The sequence below is a fragment of the Uloborus diversus genome, chromosome 2, assembly GCF_026930045.1.
Source record: "Uloborus diversus isolate 005 chromosome 2, Udiv.v.3.1, whole genome shotgun sequence".
NCBI lineage: Eukaryota > Metazoa > Arthropoda > Arachnida > Araneae > Uloboridae > Uloborus > Uloborus diversus.
The window spans coordinates 140154509-140178328 of NC_072732.1; the positions used below are offsets into that span (position 1 = coordinate 140154509).

At 31.8% G+C, this 23820-nt stretch overlaps 1 protein-coding gene across 1 annotated transcript in view; it reads right to left on the reverse strand.

Annotated features, from left to right (window-relative positions):
* The window catches only part of LOC129217374 (G patch domain-containing protein 3-like), a 31262-nt gene extending 17764 nt beyond the window's left edge, over positions 1–13498 (reverse strand). Inside the window, exons 1-2 of the mRNA XM_054851663.1 lie at positions 13135–13498; positions 3292–3668 (exon numbers count right to left, since the gene is read on the reverse strand). Of these exons, the coding sequence (XP_054707638.1) occupies positions 3292–3668; positions 13135–13498 (741 nt within the window). The remainder of the gene's footprint in view (positions 1–3291; positions 3669–13134) is intronic.
* Positions 13499–23820: the final 10322 nt, after the last annotated feature.

Here is a 23820-nt window from a genome sequence, read left to right on the forward strand (position 1 = left end):
TTTCCCTGAAAAAAGACAAAAAAAAAAAAAAAACACACATTTCTTTTAAAAAACCCAGCTTTAGTTGGGTTTTTTTTGGGGTTTTATTTTAAAAAAACCCTGGGTCCATGGGCTTTAAAAAAAAAAACCTGGGTTTTTGCCAACCCTGAGAATTTGCTCAACTTGTGTTTATGTAATAATACATTTGTGCAATGTGATCAATCAAATTGCCCAAACGCAGATTATTTCATAATGTTGAAAGGGAAGAAAACTTTTAAAGAGCATTTTGAAATGATTTGAAGGTTAGTACATGAGATTACATTTTTGTCGATTTGAAAGCTTTCTTGAGCACTTAAACTGAGCATATAACACAAAGATACATTAATATGAGGAGTATAAGTAACTGGTTTTATGGCTCATTTGAATACAAAATGAATAAAAAACTTTGTGCAGCAAAGTTAGTTTGGACACTCAACCTTGAATCAACCACAAATTAACAATCGATTGCAGAAACATGTTTTAGGAATTTGAGGTACCCATTTTTTAAAGCACAAAAGGGGAAGTTTTTGGATGTAAAGTCATCTGAGAAAAGCCAAAATAATTAGTTATCAGATCAGCTCATTTGTACACATGCACAACTATAAAGCAATGTGTAAAATTTAAATGTTGAAGCTGTCTTTTATTAAAATAATCTACAACAAATATTATTTTTGCTTGCCACTAAGCAGACATTATAATTATAAATTAAGGGTGTTCACAATGAGGTTGCTCAATGCCCACATGTATTTCATTCTTTTTTTTTTGAAAGAAAAAATAAAAGAAATGTACACATCAGATTGAAATGCTCCAAAATTCATTTGAAAAAAAAGCTTTCAGGACTTAGAAGTTAGAAGGGAAAAAGAATAGACCTGAAAATTGCAATTTTCAGTTACTACCCAGTAAAGTAAGCAAAAAGTAAAATATTGACACACACAGCTAAAAAAAAGTGACTCTTGATAGTCCATAACAAAAGAAAGAATGGCAGATTCCAAAAGCATTAAAAAAAAAAAAAAACATAAGAAATGAATAATATCTTTCAGATGAAAATTTAAAATAAAAAAAAGTTATGAAGCACAAAATTGCAAACATGTGTTTCTGGGATACAAGGGGCCCATTTTTTAATGCAAAATGATGTGAGCTTATGGATGCAAAATCATCCAATTCCAACATGAGCTAAATTTTTAAAATTAAAGATAGGCTTTGAATCCATAAGCACACATCTTTTTGCATTGAAAAGTGGATCTTCATAACCCTGAAACACGTGTTTGCAATATAACATTTTACATACTTTAACTTCTAAGTTTCTTAGTCAGGGGGCATGAAGAACAATTTAATGGATAGATTTTATTTAGTAAGATACTGCCTTTTGCTTCCTCTGATGTATCTGTAAAAGCAAGGGATGAACTTTTCCCCATTAGTTTGTCTACAGATTTTGAAGAAAACCAATTTTTAATATTAATAGTAAATTAACAATTATCAGAAGATACACATTTACATAACAAATGTATCTGCACAGCAGGAGCGTGCACAAGGCGAGAGAAGAGAAACCTGTTGGCATAGCCCTGAGCCTGAAAGGAGCCCGAGATTTTTAAAATGAGAAGTGAAATATATGTAGGGAATTCAAACAATATGGAGATGGTCCGGTAAAAGTCATTTGTGATGGGCCCCCTAATTTTTTTGCACAGCAGCAAAAGTATTTGCAGACCGTGTGCATGCATAAATCCTTATACTATGTAACTATGCTGGACAGTGGCCAGTAAACATTTTTGGCTTACTAATCACTTTTTTCACAAACATAATAACTGTTTAGAACACAATGCCATGTAAAAAAAGGAACAAAGGTGCAATTTGGGAAAAAAAAAAAAAAACATGGTATACTTGAACTTTTTGCAATGCTCAAGGCCTATTTTTTAAGCCTAAATGTTAAAAATCATGCTCAATTGGGTTTTACACGTTGAATGATTTGCGTTTCGAAATATTTTTATGTTTCTGAAATGACACAACACGAGTCAAGTTTTTTTTCCGTAGAGTAAAGAGCATGTGTTTATGATTCTAGTCTTTATAAATGTGATGAATAAAAGAGAAGTATGAAAAATACAATATACACAATATACTCTCACTCACTGCAAAAATAATTCTTTTTAACTAACTGAACATTATTTTAACAAACTGAAACTTTATTGTACTTTGGGGATGTCCACAATTGATGTCACACTTTGACGGGAGATTATGAGTTTGTGATAGTGATGTGCTGGATCATTAATAATACAGATCTGCGGATATGGATACAGATTATCTGTGTCTAGATCTGCAAATATGAAAACGGACTTCAGCCTTTTTACCCAATTTAATTCGGGTCCAAGTGTAAAACTTGTGAAGCAAGGTATTCCAGTAAGGGTAAAGATACAACTTCTTTAAAAACTCCATCTATTGGGAAAACATTGAGAATATAATTTATTCATAAAAGAAGTACAAAGAAAAGTAGGAAAGAGTCGGCAGGATTGGGAAAGCACGAAAGCAGGTGGAATGGAACAGCCCTGCAGTTATGATGAAATAAAATGAGAAAAATCAGTTCTAGCTTGTTCAGTAGATGTAGCAGCAACAGTCAAAAATCGGTACATCAGCTGGAAAAGCTAAAAGTAATTTTTCATTTTATTTTGGCATAAATGTACGGCCAACCCATTCCTGCCGACGAAATTGCACAGCTGGGATAATCTCTAACAGGATAACGGTAACCGGATATTTTAGCCTCCTTGTTTCGGAAGCATGTCTAGAGAAAAGCCAAAATGAGGAATAAAAAATCTTCAAATCAATAAATATTGAGTGTTTAATTGCTGAAACAATATGTACCTTAAAATTCTTATAAGAAATTAAAACTAATTTAAATGGAATTTAATGGTATTTTAATGCTATCCATACGTAGAATTTCAGCTATATAATGAAATTTAAGACTAAAAGAGGGGGTGAGGGTCAAAATGCTGAAAAAAAAGTGGGACATCCTTTATATGGACAGTCGCTTAATGGGGAAACACAACATTTTACACTAAATCATCTTACTTATTGATAGTACACTGTCTTCGTACATATTGGAGGTGGGGCACGTTGATCTGCTTTTTTACTTTTCATTTTTTATCTCATCAAAAAATTGACTGAGCAGTTTTATTTTCTACAATAAGTTTCACGTAACACTTCTCAACACCACAGATTTTTTTGGAAGTGTTGAATTGATAAACTTTTTGCATCAATTAACCTTACATAAAAACTAAAACATACCTTCTCATCATCTTTGTGTTTAGATCTTAATTCAGACGATGTTTGGAAAGACCATTTTCCTCTTGAATGAACATCTTTCCACTTGGAGATTGAGGGCTGTTTCCTAGAACCCTTTTGATATTCCAAGGGCACATTTCCATAGATTCTCCTAGCACGATTTCTCGGAAATTGAAGGCCGAGTCTCGAAATAAGAGATGGAGGTAACCTGCATGCTTTTATCTGCTCTAAGAAATAACTTGTCTTTGTTCCCACATTACCATTGGGCATGCATATGGGTGGGTGCAGTTCAATCAATGATGTTAAATCTTGTTTCGTAAATGTTTCTTTATTGAGTGGCACGTTGGTTCCAACCGTTCCTCGTTTGGTTTTAAGAAAATCTAAGGACAGAAATTTTGTTAAATAAATACTAAAATATAAATAAGATCACAACTTAAAAATATATGTACAGCTCTAATTTGACAGAATTCAAATGCAAAAAAGTTTAATTTCAATTTTAAAAAAAACCTGTTCATTGTTTAATCATTTCTATATTTAATTTTTTGAGCAGATCTTGTTTTAAATAATTTTTAAAAATGCTTTATTATTATTTTTTTTTTGAAGTATAAAACTTTTTTCTGTTTGAAATCTCTAAGAAATACAATTCAGAGGAAGCCAATGAAAAACACAACGGTAAGCCAGAGCAATTGCATGCACGTGATTTGAGTGATAATAATTAAAATAAATTTTACATTACAGTAGTCTATCACTCGTATATCCCCTTCTTCATGCATATTTTTCCACTTGACCAATTGATTTTTCAAAAGTCTTACATGCTAAACAGGGTTTGTTGATTTAAATCAGCTTGATTTGAATCAATTGATTTTAATCAAGTGCTTTTTTAAAATCAAAATCTTTAATTAAAATCAGTTAATTTTATTTTTATAAATTAATTTAGCATTTTTAGAATCTGTAGCTCTAAATTTAACTACACTGCATTATACAATCTTAACTTCAATAGGCAAAACTACATAGAGCTCTCTTGATGCGTGTGAAACAGATTTTCCTTCTTGCAATATTGCTTTTACTCCAAAATTACAGTTCAATTCATTATAAAACCAAATAAAATTTTCAGTTTTTCTCATACACCATCACTGATATAATTAGGAAAAGTAATTGCTCAACATATTCTTTTACACTAAAACGTACATGATAATGGAAACCATATTTTTAAGCAAAGCATAAAACAAAATTACTTCTTATCGAAGAATTATAACGTATTTATAAATCTTAAAAATGTATTGAGTAGTTAGAGAACTTATCTTATTTTGAAAAGTAAGCTGAATAAATTCATCTACTGTATGAAATATATTATGTTTATAAATGTAAAGTATTATAACGTATTTATAAATCTTAAAAATGTATTGAATAGTTAGAGAACTTATCTTAGTTTCAAAAGTAAGCTGAATGAATTCATCTACTGTATGAAATGTATTACGTTTATAAATGAAAAGTAATAAATAATTATAAATTTAATTTTAAAAAATCTGATTTAAATTTTAAAAAATCCAATTTAAATAAAAAAAATCAGACTTTTTTGATTTTTTCAAAAAATAAAAAAAAATCACAAACCCTGATGCTAAGTACTCATGTTCCTGATTTAATGCACAGACATTTGTATAAGATTTAACAAGTTTATTTAAAATAATGGGAAAGCAATTTTCATTTTGAAATACTTCTGTAAAGTATGTATACTACAGTCAAAACTACAGTAAACTGCATTCCACAAAGTCTGGACTCAGAAACTGATTACCAAATTGCATGATAAGTTTGGCATTTGTAGCAGGATTCTGCCTTGGATTTATGATTTTTTTAGAAATAGACACTTTAGAGTAAAGTTCAATAATGCGACCTCAAAGGATTTCAGGATAAGTCAAGGCGTTTCCCAGGGCTCAGTTTTGAGTCTCTTTTTGTTTACAAATTTCATTGCTGGAATCAAAAAGGCTATTGGGAGCTGTGAAGTAGATATGTTCGCAGACGATATTGTTCTAGATATTGTCTTGAGTTCAGACTCTGATATTCAAAAGGTTGAAGAGACAGTGAATGAGAGGCTCTGTCTGAGATATGGAACTTTGCCTCGGACCACAAACTAGACTTGAACCCTTCTAAATCAACCGTGGGATTCTTCACAACCAACAGAAAATTATATAACTTTCAACCAAGCATCTTTATGAACGGACATCCCCTGGTGGTGGAGAAACACCCAAAGTACTTGGGCTATATACTGGATCCTGAGATTTGGAGTAATGGTCACTTAGAACATCTTGCTTTGAGAGCTTGGAAGCGCTTAAATATACTTCTGGATCCTCTGAATTAATTTATTATGTTTTTATTTGCTCAAGTTTGAAAAAAGGTCGGACCCCCAGTAACAGACACCAAAAATTCTGATGATACACAGTAACAGATAGGATGAGGAAAGCATGAGTAATGGACAGAATTCTCCTATTCTCTTCAAAATGTGCAAAAGTTCTTTATTTTTAGATCTAAAACCTAATTAAATTCAAATAAACATGAAACACTAACAGACCTCATGGTAGCTGTTCATAACCTTCCACCACTGCTGTAAAAACCAACTGGTGCATAAATTTCACTGTGATAACACTAGATGGTTGCACCGTATTCATGGGTCACAGCAACATCAGTTTTGTCACCTAAAATTCTTATTATTTAAATCCAAACTTATGGTTGTCTGTTACTGGTGCCGTTGCAATTTGTACAGTTTAATCAAAAATATTGACAGAAAAAAAAACGTGGAACCACTTGAATAGAAACGATTCTACTTCGGGAAAGGTGCACATCTTCATTCGTTTCCCATTCAGATTCATGGATTCTACCGTTTAGAACTTTTTCTTTTTCTTTTAATATCATTGAGAAGGTATTTGGAGGTATTCCATAGATCAAGGCAATATTTTTCTTTTTCATAGTTGGATACCTTTCAATATCAGAAAAAAGATTTACTTTACTTTCTAAATCCAAGTTTTAACTTTCGCTCAGACATCTTTAAAGTAAAAAATGAAGGGGAACTCATCTTAACCTAGGTCAGCCTTTGATTAAAGGTACAATCAGTTGAATTGACAACCTGACAGCTCAAAAGCAGATTCCTAGTCCAGCAGCATGTCTAAGTGTAAACTGTACAGTACAACAGAAGAAAACAAGCTAAGTCATTTCCGCACAAGTAACTCCTTAATCACACATTGGCTCAACAGATGTACTTCTTGCTTAATGCATGGTTTGCAAGTGAAGGTGAACTAATTTTTCTTTCATAGTCACTTGTTTCTCTTCTTTTCTTTTCATTTTCTCAAAATAAATTTCGAGTCATCTTTAAAATAACTTCTAGTTAGAGGAAGTTAACTTCGAGATATTGAGAATAATTAGCATGGAATTAAAGACAAAGGAATCAGGACTTTGAGTTCGGGTAATATTCGAGTTATTGCCAATTGACTGTATGTACAGTAAACTCTTGTTTTACGCAGGGGTTACATTTCATGGAAATGTCGCGTAAATTAAGACTTAACGACTAGATAGTAGTGTTAAAATGGGGGTTAGGAAACATAAATGAAGAGAAAAACTTCATTAAAGTGATAGATAAATTTAATGTGAACTTATTCCGATACATATATGCACAACGTTGATAAAAGATGAAAAAACTTAGTTTTTATAAAAAGGAGCTGGTAAAGATTTTCTTTTGGCAGACATTTATTATACAGTAGACCCTCATTTTATGCAGCGGTTACGCGCCAAGGAAATTCCATGTAAATCGAAACCCCTTAAATTGAGATCTAATACTAGTGTTAAAATAGGGGTTTGGTTCCGTAGATAACAAAATACTACATTCTAGTAATGATTAATTGTATAATAAGTTTAATGTGTACTCATAATGATTTCTATGCACAAAATGCATAAAGAAAACAAACTAATTTTGTGCTCTGTTTATAAAGAAGAGCTGGCTATGATAGTTTTTTGGCAGTCATTAAGCATTTTTCTCTATAATTCTTTGCAGAGCATTAATGAATCAATGATCACTTGCGTCATTTCCATGATAGATTTTCCTTCACTAACAAACCAGAAAGATCATTTCTATTGTCTAGGAATGGATAAAAATTTTCAATGTGAACATTTTTTGTAGTGCGTCACCGACGTCAATATCTTCATTGGTTTTGGCCTCCTTTGTCACTCCTGAAAGCTCTTCTTCTAGTGAGTTCTGATGTTCTGAACTATGTGAGTTTAATAATTTTACTTCTAGAAAGAGCTCAGGAACCAATCACATAAAATGTCTCCAGTGGCCCAAGCTTGAATATTAGCACACCAAAATGCAGTTGATGACGTGTAATCTGCAATCTTTAGGAGTTTGGATTTTGAAAGAGGAAAAATTTTTATCTATTTGCATTGCTGCATTTGCGTAAAACCGAAACTCATCTGCGTAAAATAAAATAAAGGTGTCAAACCTTAAACTACGTATAATCAAAACCGCATAAAATAAATCCGCGTAGAACGAGGGTCTACTGTATTTCTCTGCAGTCGAGCATTAACGCATGCATAATCACTCATGTCATTTCAACGACAATATCTTCCTTCACTAACAAATCCAAGTTTTTTTGTTTTTTTTTGACATCGTCAAGAAAGGCTCAGAATTTTCAGGGTGAAAGCTTTTGGTAATGCGTCATCAATGTTGTATCCTTTTTGGTTTCACTCTCCTTTGTCACTTTTAAAGCTCTCTGATGGTTTTGAATGTCATATAACTCCCTAGTGAGCATGTTTCAGAAGCATTTTACTTTCTTTTCTGATGCTAAATGTTTGTTGTCAAACTGTCGGAGGCGCAGGGCAGTAGCTAGGCATTGATAGAAGGTAGGACACTTGTTTTACATGGCAAGTTACTCGAAAAAAAAGTTTTATGGGGAAGAATTTCACGTATCTTACTCATGACCCTGGACTGCCAGAGGGTTAAAAGCTTTTCTTCCAGAGAGCTTCGTATTGTATGAATTTAATATCTTTACTTCTGGAATGAGCTCTGAAATCAATAAACAAGAAATGTCTCCAGTGGTCTAAGCTCACTTATTGGCATCACAGGATGCAATTTGTTACATGTCACATACAATCTTAGGAGGTTGAATTTTGAAAGAGGGGAAAATTTTGTCCATTTGCAATGCCGCATCCGCATAAAATCAAAATAAAATGAAGGTGTCAAATCTTACACCACTTTTAATCAATTTTGAGTGAAATAAAACCGCGTAAAATGAGGGTTTACTGTATAAATTTTATTTTAACTTGATCTCGGTCGTCTCTGACAGGCAATTAATTCATTAAAATGAAACTACTACGTATTACTTCTAGAAATGTGAACAGTCAGGGGAAAAAAGCGAAAAAATTTTATTCATTACCCTTTCAAATTTTTACTTTTAATGAAAAATAGGAGGTGTCACATTTGGGACAAAATTGCCGTTTTCTATGGCTCAAATTGAGGATCTCCCCTCTGGGTCATTCCACGTCAAATCAACCACAAAAATGGGATTTTAACACCCACCGTCTCGGAATTTGATCAAACTTGGTATACTTCATCCCTTTATGGTTACAAGCAACCCCCTAATTTTTTTTCTTTCAGTATCAATGCGTTTTGATTTTATAGCCTTTTGAAATTTGGCGATTTTACATTTTATTTCATTTTCGAGACACTCAAACTGAGATGATGTTGTTTATGAAAAAAAATTATTTCTTGGTAACTAATGCTATAATCTTTCTGAAAATTTTTACAGAAAATAGAAAGACTTTGAACATGTTGATAAAAAATATCTTTAAAATCTTAGTTTGCGCAAATTTTTTTTTTTTTAATTAGAAAATTGAAAATTTTGAATTTTTTTTTTCAAAAAAAGGTGTTGGCAAAAATCTGAATTTCAACAAGAGGGTCAGCTTTAAAAATCATGATTTTTTTAAAAAATGATCATGAATATGTACTCTAACTTATCCAATGAAAAACATTAGGGGACTTTTAGGGATTCTGCTCCCCCTCCTCCCCACATTCGGGAAAAATAGTGTAAAACATTGTACAATCTCTTCCATATTCTTAAAACCAGAATTGTCAACAGTTATGATAAAAATTGAAAAATACAGTGTGTTGAATATGAAACTCAAATATAATAAAAAAATTCAATTTTTTATTTTATTTGAAATAGTTTAAAATATGTCAAATCAACCACAAAAATGGGTTTTTAACACCTACCATATCAGATTTTGATGAAACTTGGTATACGTCCTTATTTTGTGGTTAAAAGCAACCCCTTAGTCTCTTTTGTTTCAATCTCAATGTTTTTTAAATTTGTAGACTTCTGAAATTTTTCGATTTTGCATTTTTTTTGTCATTTTTAAAGACACTCAACTGAGCTGTTGTTAATGGGAAAAAATGTTTCTCAGCAACTAATGATATTACCTTTTTGAAAATATTCATTAACAATGTTAAGACTTTGAATATTTTTATAAAAAATATTATAATAATCTTAATTTATATTAAAATTTTTTAAAAAATCAGAAAGTTAAACATTTTGATTTTTTTTTTGGTCAAAAAACCATTATTAGAAATGTTAAATTTTTAACATCGGGGTCAGTTTTAAAAATCATGATTTAAAGAAAAAATGTTCATGAGTATGTGCCCCAACTTTTCCTATGAAAAAAGTTACAGGTCTTTTAGGGATTCTGTCCCCTCCCCCATAGAAACAACGAAAGCATCATAGAGAAAAGCTCTTCCATGTCTTTGAAACAAGAGTTCCCAGCAATTATTTAAAAAATTTAAATATAAAGTGTGTTAAATATTAAACTCAAACATATTAATTTAATATTCAAGTTTTTTTTTATTTGAAATAGTTAAAAATTGTTTAACCTATAGACATTCTGATGAGATTCAAAAGTTGCAGACAAGTATATCTGCATACGGATTACTGCATTTTAGTCCAGACAACTTGAAACAAAAGTAGAGTCTTAACACCAATTCATAATCATGCAGTTTCTAGTACTTTCAGGATCTGCACCTCCCCCCCCCCCCCCTTTTTACGTTTGAGAAAAATTGTTACGTGGAACTGTTTTCCATTATAGTTTTACTGCTACACAACAACAAATTCATCCTGTTAACTTCTTGAAATTACATTTAACACAACACCCATTAAAAATCAATGGCCTAATTGTTTAGTAATAATATGCTCTAAATAAAGTAAATTACCTTTCCTCCTCCCCTCATACCAAATGAAGAAATAAATTAGTATTTTTGCACCTCTCGTATTCAATGGATTTTGATATTTTTTTAATGACAATTGGAAAACATTATTATTTGCATGGAATTTTTTTTTGTCCGGATCCCCCCCCCCAGCTTAATGACATAACTCGCAACTTTTCCTCAACTTACTGGGGTTCTAATATTTTAATTCCTAAAAATTTTCTGTCTGTATCACTTATACTTATTAATGCTTAACATTCACATTACGAAAATTAATTCCAGTAAATGAATTTTTTATTTTGTTTTCTTTCTTTTTAAAAACAATAATAGATTTGAATATCTTGTGAGGAATAAATACATAATTGTTGAAAAGAGATAAAAGCTTCTTGTTAGTCAGATCTGCTAAAAAAACAAGTCCTGCTCACACTTGTTTAGAAAACAAATAATGGTGCCTTCTTTCTCTACACGCCTCCCATGGTGTACATTTTATCCTACCCTATCAGAATTGCACTAACAGCACAGAGTGGTTGCTGACTCCCCTGGATAAAAGATAGAATTCTCTAAAAGAGCTTTTCTAAAATTTTGAGAAAAGGTCAATATGAAAGAATGAATTGAACTAGAAAAGCAATTGGATGTTGACCTATAGGGGTTCTAGCAAAATGTGTGTCATGTTAGAAAGATTTTCGGCCATTGAAGTTAGCATTAGGCCAACCCTAAGAAAAATAAATGTCGAGTTACCTGGATTATCAGTGTGTCCAATTACTGAAGTTTCACTGTATTTAAACTGGAATATATATATAAGGTTTATAATCATTTTTACAAAATAAAAAATGGCTTAAAAGAACATACTGCCCTTGAAAAAACTAATGCAGCAGTTGAAAGAGGTATCAAGAAAAATAAAGGGTCTTTTAAATAAAAAGTAGTTAACAATCTTACAGTCATAATATAAGCAACTAACTATAAATGTAAACCATACAGCTTGCTGATCAGCTGTCATCTAATACCAGCTGTTCCTTTATGGTGGCTTAGGGAGGTGACATGCAAATATATTAAAAAAAAAAAAAAATCTAAAAAAATTACTAGTGAAGTGTAAAATAAAAATATCTGTCATTTGTACAAATGCCAGGTTTCTAGGATCCATTTATGATCATAGAAACACTCAAGATAACACTTTTAGAGTCAAATGAGATTGTTGCAAAGCCTTAATTGTAAACATTTTGGCCAATGGTAACCATTTTAAACTCATACCCAATAAATTGCTATGTTAAACCAAAACTTTTCTGGGTTATTCCATTGGATCAGAGATAAACATCAGTTTCAGTTTTATATTGCATTATATTAATGAAACAAGTTAAAAGCTCTGAGCTGGTATTTATAGGATTTTTAATAAATTGGATAAATTGCCTAATTATAAATCAGAATTAGATGAAAACTTTTAATTTCTATGTTGCCCTAAGTTAAACAATAATTTTTAATATGCACAAACTGTTGTAGGAAAATTTCGAATTTCGCGATATCTTATTTCTATTGTTTATTATTAATTAATTTAATTAATTATTTTGAATTAAAAAAAACCTTGAGTATTTAAATGTTTACATTTAAGTTCAAACACCAATGTATATCAATATTTAAATTTTCTTTAATGCAATTATTAACTTAGTTTGTAATATTGCGATCAACTCTTTTTCATTTATCAAAATAGGGGGCAGGGGGGCAGAATCCCTCAAAGTCCCCTAAAGATTTTCATTTTATATGTTAGCACACATGTTAATGATCATTAAAAAATATATATAAATTATTTTAGTTTAGACCCTCATGCCAAAATTTTAAAATTTTGAATATCGTTTTTTTGTTGGAAAAATTTTAAATTTTTCGGTTTGTTAATTTTTTTAAATTGCTGAACACAAATTTAGAATTTTGACATATTTTTTTCTGAAATACTTGAAATCTTAATACATAATATAAAAATTTTCAAATTTTTTTAATCTTTAGTTATTGAGAAATAATTTTTTTTGCAAACAGCTGCTGTTCATTCTCAGAGAACTGTAAATGATAACTAACACAAAATCGCAAAACTTTGAAGGGCCAAAAAATAAAAACTATTTTTAATAGAGAAGAAATACTTTAGAAGGATACTTAGGACTATGAAAAGAAGAAGTATACAAAGTTTCATTGAAATCTGAGATGGTGGGTGTTGGGGTGTGGTTGAACTGACATGGAATGACCCCTCTCCCAAAAGCTTGGGATACACCTGAGTAGCTTCAGCAAGTTTCAACTCGTTGAAAAATACAAAAAACTGAGGATTAACACAACATACTAGCTTTTATAACAGAAAGAAATTTCGCCCTCCCCCCATAAATAACCGGTTCATAGTTTGTTTTATTGTTCTTTTTGTTTTGACATTGAAATTGATTCAAATGCATCTAAAAGAGATTTTCAAATCATATTAAATAAATGCTGTGCCCTCCTACACAAAAAAGGCATCAGATCAAAATACTAATTTTTGGGAAAAGTATTTACATGAAAATGAAAAAGATGCTTCAAGAAAATATTGAGAAGTTTCTTTTTTTTTTTTTTTGCTTAGGCTTCAATGCATATTTGCTACTTACCTATGACTATTTCAGAATCTGTACAGTCAGTAAATGCAATCTTCTTAATAAAACATCTTGAGCAAAGAGTTTCTCCATTTTTATTAAGCCAGTGCTCCTTATTATAAGACTTTATAAATTCATCTACACGATTTCTAACAACTTTAGCGATGCCACAATGTGTGACACATCGAGATTGTTCAGTTTCGTTTTCAGAAGGTTCAATAGGCTTTTGAACTTCAGGCCGATGTCTATAATGAAAGATTAAAAATCCACCAGTCTCTGTGAAAGAAGAAAAGAAATTTCTTAAATCAGATGCATGATAATCCTTTGGTATATTATTAATTATAACAAATACACCATCTTCGTTAAACGACGCAGCCATATTTACTAACAAATTGGTCTACTATCGTTGCCATTTAGGATAAAATTCTCACTGATCTAGGACAACAGTTAATGGCAAAGCTTTTCTCCATTCTCTGTCCATTTCACGAACAAGTTCGCTTTGTCACGTGACTGCAGGTGCTCCGTTTTTTTTTTTTTGGTTCTTTTTATCGTATAGGGCAGTAGCAGACGACGTCATCCTGGTGGAGAAACAAACTCCAAGTGCTGCTGACAACTAAACGTGCTGTTCGCTCGGCTGTCAAAGCATCTCTTTCGCTTCCATGTTTTTACATCGTAATGCTGCGTGTGATCTAATTTTTGTTGAATTAGGCACTGTTCAACTAATTTCTTGGCATTGATGAGCATTTATTTTAATACTAGATAAGTTGAAGTGACTAATACAACTAGTATTTTGTTAATTTTATGTACAGATTCTTTTTTAGAGTGAGATTAAATTTTTGTTTACTTCACTCACCCATCCGCGATGTTTACGTTACGTTTGCGTTGCATCAAAAATTATTTGCATTCTCGACGAGTCAAAGTCACAACTTCGTTTGCTTGTAGTGTGGGTGTTATTTCTGCTTTTTTTTTCCATCCCTTCATATAACTTTTTTGCCTTGTCATAAATTTTGTCATTACATTTCGTGTTACGTTTAACCACAATACGCAATGTTTAGATTCTAAAAATTTTTTTCATAATCACTGAACCGACTTGCTCCGCGTTGTGTTGCTATTCAATTTCATGCTAAACAAACTTCGTTACACTTTTTCCTCTCAGTAAAACTCATCACATTGAGATTAGATAAGTCAAAGTCACAAAATAAACAGTTTTCCACAAATTTTATGAACTCTCTCCTCCTCCTCCCTTTGTTTTTGGGAATTGTTTGTTTGACATTTGTTGCCTTCTATACTATTTCTTTTGCTGTGCAGTGTAGGTGTTATTTTCTGCTGCTATTAAGTTTTTCATAGTGTTTCTTAAGCAATAAATTTTGATCAGGTCTACGGAGCCGGAGTGGGACTGATTTTGGGGTAAAGGAGTCGGAGTCGAAGGCTCTAAATTGCCGGACTCTTTTATTTCCCCTCCAACTCTACAGACCATGTTGTCAAAAATTTCTCCTTGGATTTACGCTTAAATGTTCTTTATTAAAAATTTATTATTCTTGAACGTTTGTATAGTTATGACAATTCCCAAAAGAGGCAAAGGATATGTGCTTAATACATGTTCTATCGAAAAAGAATGTAATCCCGGGACAGTCTCGCAAATGTTTCGCCCCTGTAGCTCTACGGATGAGAAGTGCCAAAAAAGTAGTATCAGAAACACAAGGAAAATTTTCACTGGCTGGATCATTTGTTCAGAGACAGAGTTAGTCTTTAAAATTCTGCCCTGCGAATGATCTTGTTGGTATGAAAATTTGGAAGAACTATTTACACTTCATAAGGATGCATTGAATTTGACAACAGAAATATGGACTCGTTTCTGCTACCAAATACGGAACAACATAGTAGTATATTCTAAATATAAAGTTTCTCGCTAAATTAGACCATACGATTACCACATAATGTATTTTTACCACATGGACAGAAATAAAGTCAAACTTAATAGTTCATGGTTCGTGTTAAAATTTTAAGTTCATTTTGCTTTATGTGTGTCAACTCTTTTAACTGGTTTGAAATTTAATTTGATCTAAAATGTGAATTCCGTTAATGAATGTGCCACTTATTTTTATTTTGATTCCATGTGCTGACATATAAGTCAGAGATAACTGTATTAAGTTTTCAGAATGAATAGAAAATTATCTTTTAGTGAAAACTTGATTTTAGACTTTCTGTAGAACCAGTGATGAAAAAGGTTCCAAGCGGGAAAACTTAAAATCAGGGCCTTGTTCAAAATCTGAGCACATTGTTTAAAAATCGACTCTTATTCAATGAAGTAGGGGGGAAATGTGTAACCTTTTTACTTGTTTTTTGATACAATTTCATTTATAGCACGATTCGATTCGTTAACATTTTTTTTACAAATTCACTTCTTGGTTGGCATTTATAATTGTAAATAGCTTTAGAGTTTTTGTACTTAGAATTGCTTAATCATCTGTGGGGACATTCTCTATTATATCTTCTTTGTTTTCATTATTATCATCAAAGGCGTTCAGTTAATCTGATCTTGAAGGACTTCGTTATTTAATGAGATGACACGTGACACCAACTGCTGGAAAAAATTCAAGAAGGGTACCAGCAGCTCTAGTCCTCAACTGCCATGAAGGAATACTGGACGGTCAGAGGAAATCCTTCTCACAGACAAAGAAAAATTAGACAGTGCAAAAAGGATGCCAGAGCGGCTTCAAACAGCTATAAAACATTTATCTTTAAAAAAAATTCTGTGAGTCTTGTAGCTGAAAAATTATTTTGATCTGTTTGTAGAAAAACAATCATCTGGACTTTCTGAAAAAGGGTAAAGTAAATCCGGAATATTTTAACGTATCAGTACAGTCTTTTTCAGAGACCAGAAGAATGGAGTTCCACTGTATCTGCAATTTAACTGCCCATTGTGGGAGAAATTTTTTTTGATACTTTATCATTCAAAAATCATCGAAATCAATTAAATAATTTTGCATGGAAGGCACAAAAAGAACACATTCAAATAAAAACTTTTATTTCCAACAAAATTTCTATTGCTCCTGTTTACATATATACATATTTATACTTACACACAATGCTGTAGTTGTAGTATAATTGTTTTGTTTTTTTGTGCATCATAAATGCAAATGTGATGTCAATTGGTTTGAAACCACCTTTTCTTTTAATGAGTCCCCTCAAACATTTTTTCTTAATTGAAGCACTGCTGACGTGTATATGTTATAAAGGAAAATCACCCCTCATATGAAAAATTTATGATTATATCGAATTTTATGGGTTGTAAGCCCATAGCTATGATAACCTAAAAATTATCAAACAGTTGTTGGGGTAGGTAAAAAGAATGAGTTGGCACAGAAACCACCTCTTCTCCTTAGAACAGAGTTACCCTACCTTTATAACTCTAACGGGTTTGATGACAGTCCGGCAATTGAGAGAGAGGACTTAACAGAATAAATTAACATCTGCTACCGGGCCTCTGCCCTTTGCATTTTTATCTATAAACTTTCTTCGTTATAACCCCCCCCCCCCCGAAATAAAATCCTGGCTACGGCCTTGCAATAATCTACCCCACCTTTATATATTCGGCCTAGGCCCGGATCTATAATTCCTTCCCTCCCATAATTGCTATCGAATAATTGTCTTTAGTCGTAACATCATTGTTTTGTGAAATCCTTAGGTTTTTTTTTTTTTTAATGAAAAAAGGAGGAAAAAGTTTGTTTTTAAATTCGTTCGATCCTTGCATTACATAAGTAAAAGAAATGCAGTGAAATCCCATTACAACGAACTCCAAGGGACTGATAAAATATTTCATTGTAACGGAATCGTCTAAAAACTTACTTTATTTTTTATAAAAGTGTCAATTTTACAAATCTACACCCTAATATACGTAAATATGCAACTTTTACAGTTACAAAAAACTAAAATATAATTAACGCATTAATTATTCTGGAAAAAAAAATTAAAATATTGAACACTGAACTTTTATTCACTGGTCGTCATCACAAAAAGTGTTGCTATTTTCTTTTATGCGAGACATTTGGTCCCAGTAGACATTATAAAAGATTCTAATTGATAATCGTTATTATACTGACCACAAGAACCCTTTCCGAATTCGCAAGGTGCCTTGCGTTTTGGTGTGCAGAAATCGACAGCGCTTGGATAGACACTAGCTTTTGTTGTCACACATAATAGACCAGTGCCAATAGCTTTGAAAATGGTAAAAAGTCGAAAAAATTTAGAACAGGATAAAAACCAGTTAGAAAGGTAAGAAAATCTAATAACATAAATAGGAAAAATAAATTACGGGCGAGCTGAGTTCGGGAAGGGGGGTGTAGGGGGGTTTTAAGGGGGGGGGGGGGAAAACGGTTTTATCACGATTTCCGGAAAAACTAAGAGTCCTATCGAAAAAAACTAAATTGCAAAGTTGTTGGTAATAAAAAGATCTACAACTTTTGCAATTGCACTTTTTTTCTATAACCTCAAAATATATGCGAAAAATTCAAAAAACCGACTTTTTGGTTTTTTATTTTTATCTTCCACACAAAAAAAAAATTTTTTTTCACTAAATATAATGAAAAGTTACCCTTATTATGTCCCAAATACACTGTAATTTTTTAGATTTAAAATATTTATTTTTTCTCCTTATTTTTGATTCAGTAGTAAAAAATCATCAGAATTTTCAATCAAAAAATCTCACGTCAAAATATCTGATTTTTTTAAAAAATCGTAGCAAGTTTTTTTTGTTGGAATCTCTACTTTTTGATGGTAATAAAAAACAATACACAATACTACAGAAATTTTTCGCAAAAAATGAAGAAAATCAAAAAACTCGTATTTGAAAAAAAAAAAAAAGTCATAACTATGTAAAAATTTTAAGCTCCTTATCAAAATGTACACTTTAATTACTCGAAAAATGAAATTTTTTCATGTTACATTGACACAAACTGAAAATAAAAATATATTAAAATAATTAAAAATCAAGCTACAGCATGCATTTGTTTTATACCCTTCTCATCCACCATTAGACGGTGACTGCAGTGTCCCCTATAGTTTTTTGGAGTTACGAATAGCAAGCTACACTGTAGGATGGGATAAATGAGTAATTTCCGCAATTTCGAACTGTGTAACCTTGAATATTATGAAAAATAATCAGTTTTCCAATTGTGTTTGCTGTTAATTATTGTGTTTTGCTGTTTTATTTAATAAATAGCTTAAAATTTTACATAGTGATGATTTTTTTTTTCAAATTCGAGTTTTTTTTTTGATTTTCTTCATTTTTTGCGAAAAGTTTCCATAGTATTGTATATTGTTTTTTATACCATCAAAAAGTAGAGATTCCAACGAAAAAAACTTGCTCCGATTTTTTAAAAAAATCAGATATTTTGACGTGAGAATTTTTGATTGAAAATTCTGATGCTTTTTTACTACTGAACCAAAATAAGGAGAAAAAATAAATATTTTAAATCCAAAAAATTACAGTGTATTTGGGACATAATAAGGTAACTTTTCATTAAATTTAGTGAAAAAAAAATTTTTTTTGTGGGAGATAAAAATAAAAAACCAAAAAGTCGGTTTTTTGAATTTTTCGCATATATTTTGAGGTTATAGAAAAAAAGTGCAAATGCAACAGTTGTAGATCTTTTTATTACCAACAACTTTGCAATTTAGTTTTTTTCGATAGGACTCTTAGTTTTTCCGGAAATCGTGATAAACCGTTTCCCCCCCCCCCCCCTTAAACCCCCCTACACCCCCCTTCCCGAACTCAGCTCGCCCGTAATTTATTTTTCCTATTAATGTTATTAGATTTTCTTACCTTTCGAACTGGTTTTATCCTGTTCTAAATTTTTTTGGTCTCAAACATTATTGGCACTGGCCTATAAACCCATGTTTCAGTATGAGTGCATTTCCACCTTGAATGGCTCTGTTTTGAAAGTACAAATGGAGTTTTCACACAGCGACTTGTGAAAGTTGTTTTTTAGTTTCTGAAAACAGCATTAAGTACAAAATATTCGAACTGACGTTGAAAAAATATTTCGTGGAACAAATTTTTGAAAAAAAATTCTTCGTTAAAATGAGATGTTTTATACATCATCTTAATACGTTTTAAAATGGGTTCGTTGTATTTTTTGTTCAAAAATTTCATTGTAATGGGATTTCACTGTATATGGAATTCTACGCACTCCAATTAGTTTTTTTTTTTTGTGCTATGTAAGAAAACTACGTGTAAAAAATGGACATTTTCCATTTTTGAAGTTTCTTTCTCATTTCGGAGAGGGTTCTAACTCCCTGCCCCCCCCCCCCCCACCTTTGGCTGTGCCATTGCTTGTGGTGAATATGATGCATTATAATCTGTGCAATACGTATTTTTCAGATTTTTAACTATCATTTGTGGTAATTAGGCTACTTCATGTTATCATACATAAAAATATGGTAAGCACATTACATATTGGCGATTCCATGGTGTCGGACGTAAAAAATGAAGAAAAATTTCTCAGTTTTAATTCCATTTACCAAATATAAACTGTTCCAAAATGATCAAATTTATTTACAAGATACTTACTACATCCCACTGAATAAAAAATCATGTTAGTTTTTCAAAATAGATTCCTAAAGTATAAACGTATTTTTGCAACATCACCAGCAACACTCTGTATCTTTAAATGGTTATTCATCTGAATTCATAATATTAGCATGTATTTTTTGGAAAAAACAGAATTTCTTCGAGAGTCTACAAATATGGTTTGAAAATACTCAAGATGCTGACCTTGGTTTAACCTGCTGTAACTTATAAATAAGTCATCACTTCAGTTATAAATAACTGAAGTGATCAAATTTTAGACAGGCATTTCAAAATATACTACTCTTTACCTTTAAAATGACACCTCATTTGTTTACATATTTTAATTTTGAAAATTTGATCATCTGGTTGACTTTATCATGGAATTGCCCATATTATTTACTTGTGTGTAATATTTATATATTATAATACTGTAGACAATAATTTGGTTAACCTTTTAGTTCCATAAAGTGACCACTTGACCAAATATTAAAAACCTTGATTCTCCCTCTCCCCCACCATTTTCTTCAACTATTTGGATATCGCATTTAAAAAAATAGAGCTTTGCACAATGCATTTGTTTTAGATATTAAATTCAACGCCTTTTTAACGATTCCGTACCTAAGAATTATTTTGCAGGAAAAAAATTAAATTTCAGTTTTTGAGGTGAAATACCCTCTATATTATTACGCTTCAATTTTGAAATATAGTCAGTACCCTGTTATGTTTTGATACTCATAAAAATTTGATTAATTATTCATCAGTTAAAGATTAGAGAGAAATTTAGAGTGGCGTTAACTTCAGTATTAGGATACAGTAAAGCACGGTTTATACCTTTTTGAAGGGACTGTATGAAAAGAGCAAACAAATGAAAAAAATGTATTATAAGTATAGGTTAATGTGTATTAGACTCTGCAGGGACCAATTTAAAAAACATATATTTGATAAGAACATATAAAAAAGATAAGTATAAATGGTGCACTGTATTTTATTTTCCGGAAACGCATTAGCATTTCAGGTGAGCTACTGAACTCGAGAGAACTTCGAGCAGCTATGAACCAAAACATACACCTAAATTTAACTGTATTTTTTACTCGCTATATTTGTCGACAAAACCTCACTACAGGTGTTAACTAGATTTTCCTGAACGTCATAGCATAAAGGTGCCTAAAAGACACTTGCACAAGGGCACCGATCAGGCTCGGCACAAACCTACCCGCCTTGTTAAAACCAAGTATTTAAGAGATCAAAAACGAATTTTCTACAATAACTACAAAAAATAATCCCGCTCAAAATGGAATCACATATTGCTTTACGAATTGTAATTAATTTACCACAATAAATAACAGTTTATTTAGGACTGTTGAAAAGATTCAAAAAAACAAACCTGTCGTTTTGAATTTTTCGGGGAGGGGGCAAAGGGCTATATTTAATGCAAGTTTTTATTGAAAAACAACAAAACCTGCACTCTTTTATGAAAAAAAAAACATTAATTTTACAAAGCTGGCCATTGAAAAATTAATGTTTTTACATGTAGAAGGGTTTGCTTCCTCCTCCCTGGAAAACTCGAAATGACAAGCCTGAAGGGGGGGGGGGCAGTTGACCCTTAAATGACAGGTCTGTCTAAAAGCTTCTATGACTGAAAACTTACTACGCAAATTAGCAGATATACTCCACAATTCATGTTATAAATCTGAGTTGTACGAGAAGGATAACTTTTATCAATATTCAGAGGATTGAAAAGTTGGCAAAGGAAGTTTTTCTCAATATTTCAAAATCAGAATAATCATTTATCTTTGCAGATAATATACATACTCAATATCCAGCATGTATTTTAAACAGTAAAAACACTAATTATTTTATTATTTATGCTTTCTACTACTTTTATGTCAAGGCATGTTTAGTTTTTGAGCGCCAAAAATTTCTTCCATTCTTCCATTTATTTAAAATGTTCACCAATAATTCAGTTTTATTAACAAGTGTGAAAACTGAATCTGTCTCTGGTGTGTTGTCTTTTTTTGCTCATGAAGTTCTAACAATTCAACATGTAATCTGCTCTTGAAAAACTGCACTAAAAATTTTGTACTTCTTAGGAGACCAAGTTTAGCATAAATTCTGGGATCAATTTCATAGAAAATATGATATTCGAAACAAAAATCAATCCTTTAGAAAATGAATCAAATTTTATATTTATATAATTAAACGCGCACAAAACAAGGTCATTGCAAAAATATTTGGACAGACGCCGGTATGCTAAACATGATTTTTACTTGATCGTTTCAGTCACCGTACATATATCGCCGAAATTTTACATATAAAAAATCCGAAATACATCCACAAGAGAAAAGGTAATAAGCTTTTAAACTTCAGTACGCTTTAAATTCTTCTAATGCATTGGCACTGAAGCCATAAATCGAATAATTCAGGATTCAAGTCCGTCAAGTCAGATGGCTTTGTTGAAAGCTCATTTTACTCTGAAATTTCCCAGGAATTTTCAAGTTATTCGCAACTCCAACGAACTATAGGGGGCACTGCAGTCCCTGTCTAATGCCGGACGAAAAAACTAAAACAAACGCACGTGGTAACGAAGAAAATGCTAATAAGCCTAGTAAATTTTGTTCGTATGCATGATTTTTTCGCTTTATTCTTAAAAAAAAAACATTAATGCAAACTACGTAGTTAGTAGTTCTAAGCAGCCATTTTCACGATGTTGAATTCGATATTTATCAATTCTTGATAAAACTAAGTAATAATTGTGGCCTGACAAGAATAACAATTAATTCTAGAAAATTTAATATGACATTACAAATTATTACCAAAAGAAGATGATACTTCTTTGCTTTGCTTAACTAGCGCTTATTGTTTTGCATTTGTAGCTGAGTTATTTCTCTCGAATTCCCGAATCAGTTAATTTAAAATTTTTCTGTTTCGATGTTTCTAATTTCTGAGTTACGATTTAATTATGTCATGTTATGCAAATCATCTACAAAATTCTCACGGATATATGGTGGTAGTTTTCTTTTCAGTTGATTGACCATTATTTCTTTTCACTTATCGAATTCTGTAATCTTACTACCATTTTATTCCACTCATGATAAAAATTAAAAATGGTTTAACTAAAAACGCGAAATCTCGCCAAGGCTACTTTGCTCGCACTATACTAAAACTATAACCCTAAACAAATTTGGCGAAACCTTTCAGCTGAGAATAAAAGGAATAAAGTAAATTCTTTCTCGGTTATTCATTTTGTTCTACGATAATATATTCAAGAAAATATTTTGCATACTGTCCATTCCAGCTAAATGCTGCTGTAAAATATGGTAAGTTTAATTAATTTAAGATTAAAAAAAACCCCATATTCTTACACAGTCATACAAAACAATAAAATTTTTTACCTTGTATAACGTTATCCAAGTTTGTTAATCCAGAATTTTCGCTCTCACCAATTATTAAGGAAATAATGAAAACTAACATTATTTTGAGAAGCTCGAGAATACAACTAAGGGACGAATAAATTTCTGTAGCTGAAAGCAAACTAAGACACATCGATTGCGTTAATAAATACTCAGAACAAACTGCCTGTGTTTACGTCAACAGACACACGTGGAACGCAACGTGGCAATGTTTTAGTTTCATTTGCAGTTTTGTAAATCACCGCAAGGTAGCGTATTCGAGCGCTGGAGTTCCGAATCACGAGCATGTGTGTGTATGTTTGCGTGAGTGGGTTTGTGCAGGCGCATGTGTGTGTGTGTGTGTTTGTGTTGATACATGTGTATGTGTGAGTGCAAGTGTAATACGTATGCGTGTATGTATGCATGTGTGTGCGTATTGAGTATGCAGTGCTGTGTGTGTGTGTGTATGTATGTATCCGCGTGAGTAGGCGTTTATGTGTGTAGGCGTTTGTATGTTTGCATGTGTGTGCGTGTCGTGTATGCAGTGCTGTGTGTGTGTACGCGCGTGAGTAGGCGTTTATGTGTGTAGGAGTGTGTATGTGTGTATACGCGTGTGTGTAGGGTATGGACGCAACCTGGAGACTGTGCTAGCTAGATGAGCAGCATCGGGAGGAGCCGGTCGACGGTTGTGCTGCAGATGGAGGCGGGGGAAAAATCAAAAGACGTCATTCAACAGTCAAA